Source organism: Periophthalmus magnuspinnatus, chromosome 6 (assembly GCF_009829125.3).
Source record: "Periophthalmus magnuspinnatus isolate fPerMag1 chromosome 6, fPerMag1.2.pri, whole genome shotgun sequence".
Lineage (NCBI taxonomy): Eukaryota > Metazoa > Chordata > Actinopteri > Gobiiformes > Gobiidae > Periophthalmus > Periophthalmus magnuspinnatus.
This window is the reverse complement of record NC_047131.1, coordinates 18177476-18187785: the sequence shown is the minus strand read 5'-3', so window position 1 is coordinate 18187785 and position 10310 is coordinate 18177476. Positions and strand designations below refer to the sequence as shown.

Genomic DNA, 10310 nt, shown 5'->3' with positions numbered 1-10310 from the left:
AAGAAGTAATATTTGTTGGGAAAGACAATCTATCTCTAAACAGGAATGGGGCCCTACTTAGTGTAGTTCAATAAACCTAGTTAACAAACAGAAACTGTACACAAACAGGTGTGTTAGTTTCAGTGTCCAGCTCCTCCCTTCAGATAGATGACAAGTGTCCACCAGTAATCTGACCAGAACTATAGAAGTGACTTGAGCAGCGACACATCTTCACTCAAGTCAAGGCAAGTTTATTTGTACCGCATAATTCTTACACAAAGTAATTCAAAGTGCTAAGAGCTTAAAATCACAATACAAACAATCAAAACAGAAAGAATGATCACAAAATTAACATTAAAAGAGAAGATAAAAACCTTTCAGTCATATGCAAAGCTAAACAGAACAGTTTTGAGCCTGGATTTAAACATTGTCAAAGTAGAGGCCTGTCTCACATCTTCAGGAAAACTGCTCCAGATTTTAGATGCATAAAACTGAAACACTGATTCTCCATGTTTAGTCCTGACTCTGGGCACCAGCAGGAGGCCGGTCCCTGAAGTCCTCAGAGTGTGAGATAGTTCATATGGCACTAACATGTGGGAGATGTACTTTGGTGCTGGTCCATGGAGAGACTTTAACACAAGCAGAGCTGCTTTAAAGTCTATTCTGAGCCACAGGAGCCAGTGCAGAGACCTGAGCACTAGACGCATGTGCTCGTACTTCTTGGTTCTAGTCAGGACCCGAGCGGCAGCGTTCTGGATGTACTGCAGCTGTCTTACTGCTCGTTTGGAGAGGGTAATCCATTATTACCCCTAGGAAAAAAAAAAAAAAAAAAAAAGCTTTTTGTCCAGTGGATTTTCCTTTTTCTGCTCCTGTGTTTCTATGGTATCAACAACACACCTATGATAGCCCTTCCCATACTGAACAATGGATCATTATAATAAATAAATTATATTTATTATAAAATTATAAATTATAATAAAAAATCAAGAAACAGCCAATGGTGGAGAGATGTACAGTTTTTTTCATCAAAATTTAAGGGTTTGTGTATAAATATTATGCTATTCTGTATGTGATTTTTGAGATTACACATTCACCCTCTGTATTTGCATGGAAGGAGCATCACATATCAACATTCAATTAAATAAAAACATCTATATTTTATTTTATTTCATCAAGTGAAATAATAAAAATAATAATTACTAGAATGTTTAAGAAATCCTGATTTTTAAATCAACTAGTTGATGTCTCAGTAGATATGGTAATATTCCTATGACAGTTTGGTGTGCAGTCCCATCTGTGTAACACCACACCGTAAATCACTATCTGTGAACACTGTTGGTTCACTCTTGTTCATGTCATCATGCACTTGGGTTTCAACATTTTCAAGTTCTTTGTCAGTAAATACACTCACAGCGTCACACTGTATAATTCTGCTCCCGTGTTGCTCATTTGTATGCAGTATGTTTGTTATGACCTCATTTTATTTACTACTATTGCTACAATAATAAACACAATATTTCACATTTCTCAGAATTGACAAATTGCGATTTCTAGATACAAATTTCTATCTTTTAGTTAATGCTTCTGTTTCTGATTTTGTTGTTTACATGTATGTATACACATTAAAGGTGCTGTACCTGATATTTACCGTCTTAAAAGTGTGAAAAATACGACTAGTTCATTTTAAAGTAAACATTATTCCTTGCTTATCTTTCATTTTGAGCATCCTAATTATTCACCACGATAAGTTTATAAGCACATTTCATAACTCTCAAAGATCAGAGTAGTTTTTCAGGCATGATAAAACTAACAACAACTAGCATGCTAATGTGCACTCTCTGATTAAAAGACTTCATAATTAGATGTAGACATTGCACTGTGTAGCTTCTTATACAACATTTGTGTTGGGGTATGACAAATTTTGTTCAAACACATGGGAAAAATCAGGTACATGGCCTTTAGTTATAAACAGCAAGATTTTAAATAGATGGCAAAAAATAGAATAATATTATATAATTTATTATATTAAATTGTATTCTAAAATCTCAGTATACTGTTATTATTGGATAACTTCATTGTACCAGCAGGGGGTGCTGTTTACCGTTCAGTCCTCTAAACCCAGATCTCTTGGATGGTTTTTGGAGGTACTACTTTGACACATAGCTCTGAGCATAATAGCACTGAAAGGTGAAGTCTAATGCCATACTGTGGAACATTCCAGGAAAAAACAATAACATTTCCATGACAGAGCCTCGACCAGAAAAAGTTACATAGTGTACCTTTACATAAAACAACATTTAACTCCTGTTAATATATTTTGATTGTATAATATAAAACATATATAACCTTTATTGAATTACTGCAGTTACTTTTCCATTGACCCAGTAGGGGGTGCTGTTTACCCTTTGGTCCATTAAACCCAGATCTCTTGAATGTCTTTTGGAGGCACCAGTTTGGGCCCACAGCTCTGAGCATAGCACTGACAGGTGAAGTGGTCCTCCCATTGTTTCAGCTCATCTTCGGAGGGCCTGCCCACTGCCACATACTTACTGCTGCACTTGAGGACCCTGAAGTGGGTGCGGCTCAGGTGCAGGTAGTGGGCGGACTCGTAGTTCTTCCTGACGCAGCGACCTTTGCCCTGACATAGCACCTGACTGCAGAGGAAGGTCGCCGCGGTGACGTTAGCCATGTACGGACCCAGAGTGGAGGTTAAGTACGAGGAGAGGGCCTCACATGATGCCTAAAAGAGATGATGGAGATTCAGTCATTTTATTTGAATAGACTATTTTTTCAGACCAAGGTTTAGTTTGCTTTCATACCTCAGAGTTTCAACTGCTCACCAGCACTCTTCCTCGGAGTGGTCACATGATGTGATCAGTTCAAACTGTGAGGTATGAAAACAAAGTAAACCTTGGTCTGTCTGTGTAATCCCTCAGTTATTCAGGTATTGAAAAATTCAAATCTGTCAACGGGATAAAAAGTCGTTTGAGTGAAGATGTTTTGCTGCTGAGTTTGTTTGTAGGTTAGGTCTAATGAGCTATACTAAGTGTGCACTGTGCCTGATGCTAAATATAACTCAGTTCACACTTAGTAAAAGGCCCCGGACTATAAACGCTGGTCTGAAAAAATGATCTGTTTAAATAAATTAACCGAAGACCACATGAACTTCATTGAAGACTCAGTCACGTTTTAAATAAATACAACATTTGTACACAGAACATTGCATAATGAAAACATTTGGCTTCTAGAGTATTAGTTTTGTGCAGTTTAGTTTGAATATGATTTTTTTTTCCCCATTTCTGTTTCTTCTTGTGTAGTTTTTAATAAATGTAACACAGCATGATGCCTTGTGAACAATCATTTCTCCATTTATTCATACAGCACCCTCTTTCAAACATTCTAGTTCTCCTAAAAACCTTATATGAAATTGAATCTGCTGTTCATACTTCTGGCACTCTAGATAAACTTTGTGGGTGTGGTCAAAGAGGAACTTGTGATGCAACAACTGTTTGACTAGTCATCTTAATGTTCCTGTTTTTACTTATTTGAAGATCTAAAAAAACATTTGTCGTAGTTTCACCTTGTTGTTGTAGTCACTTGAAGCCCCCCACATGATGATCCCAGCGGCCCCCAAAGCAGCACTCTCTCCAACCGTGTGCACCAAGTCTGTCTGTACAAACAAAACATGTAGTGATTACAAAGAACAAAAATAGACAGTATTGTATTTAATGACCTGACTAGTTCTACGATGCAAACTGTGACAAAGAAGTAAGACCACAGTAAACATCAGTGAAAAGAACTCTTGTGTCTCTCGTGTTTGTGGACCAGTCGGCATATATTACGTTAGCGTACCGTATCTAATTAACTGTTAATATCTCACATTAACATAACAGACATGTATTCAGCCCGTTGTCTATGTGTTACATTAGCGTGCTGTGCAGCTATTCAGCCTGTTGTTCTGTTTTATTGTTATTGTAACTTGCCTGTGAAGATAAAATCTCTGTTCTTGGTCTCAGATTTTGTAAAATACATTTCCCCAAAAATGCAACTTATAGTCTAGTGCGGCTTATATATGTTTTTTTTCTTCAATATTACGCATTTTTTTCACCGGTACGACTTATACTCCGGAGAGACGTATAATCCGAAAAATACGGTTATATATATGTTTAGCCTGATTGAAATCTGGTGATAATCGGAAAGCCAAGTTTTTACTTTAGTGGTACTTGGAGTGAAAAGTTTGAGAGCCACTACTGTAGCCATAATAGCATTCTTTCAAACTCTGCCCTTCCTCCTGCCTCATGCTTCTCTTTAGTCCCCCAAACTCCACTCCTCCCCTCTCACCCTTTAGTCATCCAGACCCCGCCCCTCCTCCCCTTTCCTCCTCACCTCACTGAGGTAGACTGTGTTCTGATCTCTGTAGAGTGGTCGTGTGAAGACATACACCGGGAGAGCGTGCTTCTCATGAGGCAGAGCAGCCACCCTCAGCGCCTCCTGGACACGGTTTTGGACAAATTTAACCGCACGGGGCGAGTTTCTCAGTTTTACATCCAGGTAAATGGACGGAAACAGAGCTGTGCTAGCCTCCCACAGCCATGACATCTGGTTGTTCTGCTCTTTTGTCTTCATGGAGCATTTCCCTGTATAGTCAAAATCCTTATTCCAATCATAGTTGTAGCAATCAGGAAAAAGATAGAACCCCCATCTATAATTTGGATACTTTTCCCTACCAAGTTTTAAAGTCTCCTGCATGTATCTTTTTGCGGCAGTTTCAAACTGTGTTTTAGCTTCTTCAATAATACTCTTGCCACATAGTTTAGGTTCCTTTTCCAGAATTTGCAGGATAGAGAAATTTTGATAAATACGTTTTAACATCCAGTTTTGATCCCATAGGGGGCGCCAACCCTCCCAGTCGATCACAACCAGTCCCTGTGAGAAATTTTGTGCAATATGTGCGTCAATGTCAATTGCAGCTTTGGTCAAATGAGCAGTTAGGTTGCCATTTTGGGGCAAGCCGCCGCAGTATTCTTGCATGTGATTGTATTTTGGGTATAGTCCAAGCTTGCTGTCGTAGAAGAGGGTGAGGAATTGTCCCGGGTCCTTGGGGGAGGTGACATTCTGAAATGATGCCATGTCTGGGGGTAGGGAGCACTTGTCCATCGGAGCATTCCATATGGAAATAAAAGGGTAATTCGGGAATAGTGGGGGCTCAGTTTGGGGTAAGGAAAGGGCCAAATGGAAGGAGAGCAAAGATAGAAGAGACAGGAGCATGATGATGCCTCTGAAAGTATAACACAATTTCAAATGAAGATTTCAATTGAGAATCCAAATAAACTTGTATGTATCCATAATTATTTATATAAAGCTTTTTTCTGATAGACGTTATGAACAGTAAGATGTATTGTGTTTTATATGTGGACTCAAAATTGACTAAGATACCCTTCTTTATTTGAGTTCAAAGCTTGCTTTGTGCCATAACACCCTATTATCTCACAGTGTAATTCAGGCAAACTATCAGTGATCTGGATCTACTCTATTGTTATTAATTATTTCAGAAACAGAAAACACTCACAAATGTCCTTATAGAGGTGCAAATGCAAGAAGCAGCAACTCAAAAGTGAAAAATACAGAGCACACACAGATGGCCATTGTCCAAATATTACGACTTTATTGTCCTAATATTACGACTTTATTCTTGTAGTACTCTGACTTTATTCTCATAAAATTACGAGTTTTTCAGGCTTTGACTTTATTCTCGTGAAATTACGTCTTTAATGTTGAAATGCTACGACTTTATTCTCGTAGCGCCCGCATAATTTATTTTATTCAACTGACCCTTATACTGCGTCGTAATGTAGAAAGTAGTAAAAGTTAAGAAAAAAGAAGCATTTAAAAAGTTGTTTTTTTTGTTACTGAAATGACTAAAATGAATACAAATACAAAATGCGTAAAACAGTCTTATTATTATTATTATTATTTTAATTATATATATATATTTTAATGATGAAGAGAAACAGTGTCTCACCTGCAGTTGCTGTATCTCGGATGACTGTCTCTTGAGTAATGTCAGGTCTGTGGTTTATATTGTCTTCAGCGTCATTTTTTTTTTTTTTTTTTACAGGAAACTACTCATATTACCAGAGAAGTGCTTAATTTAAACAAAATACATATCATAGTTTTCTCAGTCATTTCTCACCATTTTGTACATATTTTGTTATATGACTATGCAGGGAGCATGTCCACAATTAAAGTAATGCTTTGAGTGATTATCAGACACTAATACTGTTGTTTCAGATTACTATTCAGTATTTTGTCTTCAGAGCAACAAACACATTAAAACGAGGAACTTCTAAAAGTGTACTTTCATAGAAGACTAAATTAAAATGATGCGTCAATGGATTTTTTATTTTATTTTTCCAAGAAACACTTAAAGAGGTCATCACTGTCAAATCAAGATGTGAATTTTTGTGTTTATGTTGAATTTGGAATACATAGAAATCTGAATTTGGCAAATAAGGAGCTTGTGCTTATCCACCACCCAGAAAGTCAGCAGTTCAGCTACAGCTTGACTATTGTATACTATCATTGTGTCCTTGGGCAAAACACCTGTCATAGTAGTCCACATCGTCCTGGGACAGTTCCCCTCTCACCACCAGAGGCCCCCCTCTCCTCAGCCTGTCTATGTGGTACCTCCCGTGGTCCAGATGGAGATACAGGTCACTGTCCCACTGCTTCCTGATGCAGCAGCCCCGGCTCTGGCACAGGGCCTCACTGCACAGCTGCGTCGCCATGGAGACATTTAGGATGTAGTGCTCATTTAGGATGTCACTGCTCCAAGGTACGGCGAGCGTCAAAACAAGAGTCCTGTGGAGAGAGAGCTGAGGAGTCACACTGGAGGAACAGCTCAGACTCAGCAGTTCATTCAGTTATGGCTTCTACAGGTGAGTCGTCTACCTGAACTGAAGTGTCCTATCCACCATTTTGGAGTGAATCAGACACATGCAAAAGCACATAAAACAGCTGTGACTGAAGTCTCATTGTCAGTGATGTTCATGTCTCCCCAGGACACAACTCCAGCTGCCCCCAGAGCAGTCGCCTCTCTGATCGTGTTCATGTCATTTCTGCTGAGTAACCCCACACCTGTGATAAATACACATGCTGAATCCTTATTGGCTCAAGGCCGCAACACGTGCCTCAGTGCAGAAGCTGCGCGCATTTGTTTTTTTTCTGTATATAGAGAGAGACCAGAGCACATACGCAACTTGAACCTGAGCGAAAACCAATTGACTAAATCTGAATACGTCAACATCAAACCGAGAGTCGATACATCAGAGGACCGGACCACTGTGGATTTTAATCAACTTGGTGAGTGAAAACCGACCGCTAACTTGGGAGCTAAGATGCTAATGTTAAGTTACAAGCTAAAGATAAATTCACTGTTTTAGATCTGCAGGGGAGCTGGGCTGAAGGAACTGGGAAATGTAGCATCGAAGCGTGTCGGTGAGTGACTCTATATGGAGCTGGAGTGTGTGTTAGTTTGTGGTTAATTTAGCCGCTAAAGATAAACTACCTCATTATGGCCACGGGGAAAATGCACGGGGTTTCCCTGTGAGCTGTGCTCTCCACGGGCACGTCTAGAATGTGGCTTATGGACAATTTAGCGCTATTAAAAGAGAAAATAAGCCACGAGAACATTAAAATATACAATTAAAGCAAAACTTTGTATTCATACAGCCGCGGTGTGATTTGAGTGTGTGACTGCTGTCCTCATTTGCCCCGGTGGTGATGCTGCACTGTAAAAAACACAGATATGGGCATTTGTTTATCTTTGATTATATTGCAAATACAAATTTATTTCATTGCAAAGAAATGTGAATGTTATTTTTCATCAGTCAGACTAATGGTTTATTACAATGCTTTTCAGTACATTTTTAAAGGTCCTGTACTATAAAAGAAGAGTTTACCATAGTTTATGGTTTATACATGTTAATTCTTTAAAATGTCAACATTTGATGTTGAATATGCTTTTATGATATATATGTTTTACACCTTATGATTATAAGCTACACTGAAAAGACCCATTTGAAGAATACGATTGGTCAAAATAATTGTTAATGTTAAAGTGTTAGTTTTAAACCACGTGCATTAATAATATGACCATAATAATACGATAGAAATACAAACTCTATAGTAATAGCCCTGTTCTCCATACAGGCTAGGTTTTTTAGAGTGGACCTTGGAACTGGATTTCTCCCTGACGAGGGGATGGTGAGCCTTACTGTTGAACTGAACTGAAACAAAGTTGGTCTTCTGAGAGAGCAGGCTGTTCTCCCTCCACTACAGACAAATGGAGTGTGGTAGGACGGTCCACACTGCATCAAAAGATATTTGACTTGACTAACTAATAACTGACTACTAAGACGGCAGGACTTTACATAATCTGTGCTCAGATAAGGATATTGGAGTATATTTTGTTTTGCAAATAAATGTTACTGTTAATGTTATTTTCAATACATTTTACTTAAGCTTAACCTGTGGCTCCAGTAACTTTTTTGGCTCTAGCTTTTACCTTTATAACCCTCCTTCTGAACCTAGTCACAAAAGACTGTCAAAATTGCCAGTATCAACAACTTTGAAAATAGTGAGGCACAGGTTCAAGCCAAACAAAAGAAATAGTTTGAGAGGGGAGTTAAAGAGGCAATGTTTGTTGGGAAAGACAATCTATCTCTGAACATTCATGGGGGCCACTATTGATCTCTGATTTATAGCTCCATCGTCAGACCTAAATCAAAACAAGGAAAACAATAGGCCTAGCCAGTATGTTAATAGGTGTGAGAGCAGCCATTAGGCGCCTGTATAATTGTGTAATATGGCACAGTTCACACTTAGTGTAATTCAATAGACCTAGTTAACAAACAGAAACTGGACACAAACAGGTGTGTTACTCTCAGTGTCCTCCCAGCTCCTCTATTCTCTACAAACAGTAGAAACAACAGATGTGTCTCATGTGAAGTGCTGCTGACAGGAGCAGGAAGACATGTGCCTTTACAAAAAAAAAAAATTAATAATAAAAAAGAAATTATATATATATATATATATCACACTGAACATTATAAACTCTTAAAAATATTCTAAGTTAAACATTTTTGCATTGTTGCTGTTGTTGTATGCTGTTCTTCTAAAAATTTGCTTTGTGGCCTAGACGACCCAAAATGTGCTGTCCACACGCCTAGGAGGTTAAGATGGTAAAAGCTGTGGATGTCATTGATTTGATGTGACAGTTAAAGTTTAAGTCTGATCCCATTATCATCCTTAGAAAAAGAAAGAAATCTTTTTGTCCAGTTGACCAAATTTTTTCTTTTTTCTTTTACTATGATATCAATAGCACACCTATGTTAGAACAATGGGTATTACAATATAAAAAGACTCAAGAAGCAGCTAATGGTGGGTGTACATTTTAAAGTATTAGAGAGAATTGTACAGTTATTTGGGCAATAATGAACTTTTTGTCTTTAAAATAAAATGCTGTATGTGATTTTTGAAATTACACATTCACCCCGTTTTTTGCATGGAAGAGGCATCACATATCAACATTCAAGTAAATTATTAACAAAAAATCTCTTTATCAAATAAAATAATAATAACTAGAAAGTATCAACTAGTTGATGTCTCAGTAGATATGGTAATATTCCTATGACAGTTTGGTGTGCAGTCCCATCTGTGTAACACCACACCGTAAATCACTATCTGTGAACACTGTGTTGGTTCACTCTTGTTCATGTCATCATGCACTTGGGTTTCAACATTTTCAAGTTCTTTGTCAGTAAATACACTCACAGCGTCACACTGTATAATTCTGCTCCCGTGTTGCTCATTTGTATGCAGTATGTTTGTTATGACCTCATTTTATTTACTACTATTGCTACAATAATAAACACAATATTTCACATTTCTCAGAATTGACAAATTGCGATTTCTAAATACAAATTTCTATCTTTCAGTTAATGCTTCTGTTTCTGATTTTGTTGTTTACATGTATGTATACACATTAAAGGTGCTGTACCTGATATTTACCGTCTTAAAAGTGTGAAAAACACGACTAGTTCATTTTAAACTAAACATTATTCCTTGCTTATCTTTCATTTTGAGCATCCTAATTATTCACCACGATAACTTTATAAGCACATTTCATAACTCTCAAAGATCAGAGTAGTTTTTCAGGCATGATAAAACTAACAACAACTAGCATGCTTATGTGCATTTCCTGGTCAAAACACTTCATAATTCGATGCAGGCATTGCACAGCGGACATATTTTGACCTCAAGAATGTCTT

General features: G+C 37.8%; 1 protein-coding gene across 1 annotated transcript; it reads right to left on the bottom strand.

Annotated features, from left to right (window-relative positions):
- Nucleotides 1-2392: 2392 nt before the first annotated feature.
- LOC117372636 (hyaluronidase-2-like) lies at nucleotides 2393-6015 on the bottom strand. Its single transcript, XM_033968458.2, has 4 exons — nucleotides 6002-6015; nucleotides 4366-5257; nucleotides 3560-3649; nucleotides 2393-2719 (listed from the first exon to the last, which is right to left on the bottom strand). The coding sequence occupies exons 2-4, from the start codon at nucleotides 5245-5247 to the stop codon at nucleotides 2393-2395; spliced, it is 1299 nt and encodes a 432-aa protein (XP_033824349.1). The 5' UTR covers nucleotides 5248-5257; nucleotides 6002-6015.
- Nucleotides 6016-10310: the final 4295 nt, after the last annotated feature.

Bases quoted from the DNA above. Each gene is read 5' to 3' on its own strand.
- LOC117372636 (XM_033968458.2), bottom strand. From the start codon at position 5,247: ATGCTCCTGTCTCTTCTATCTTTGCTCTCCTTCCATTTGGCCCTTTCC. The intron at 3,650-4,365 runs GTGAGGAGGAAA...TTGTTTGTACAG, and splicing joins ACACAGTCTACCTCAGTGAG to ACAGACTTGGTGCACACGGT. The intron at 2,720-3,559 runs GTGAAACTACGA...CATCTCTTTTAG, and splicing joins CAAGTGACTACAACAACAAG to GCATCATGTGAGGCCCTCTC.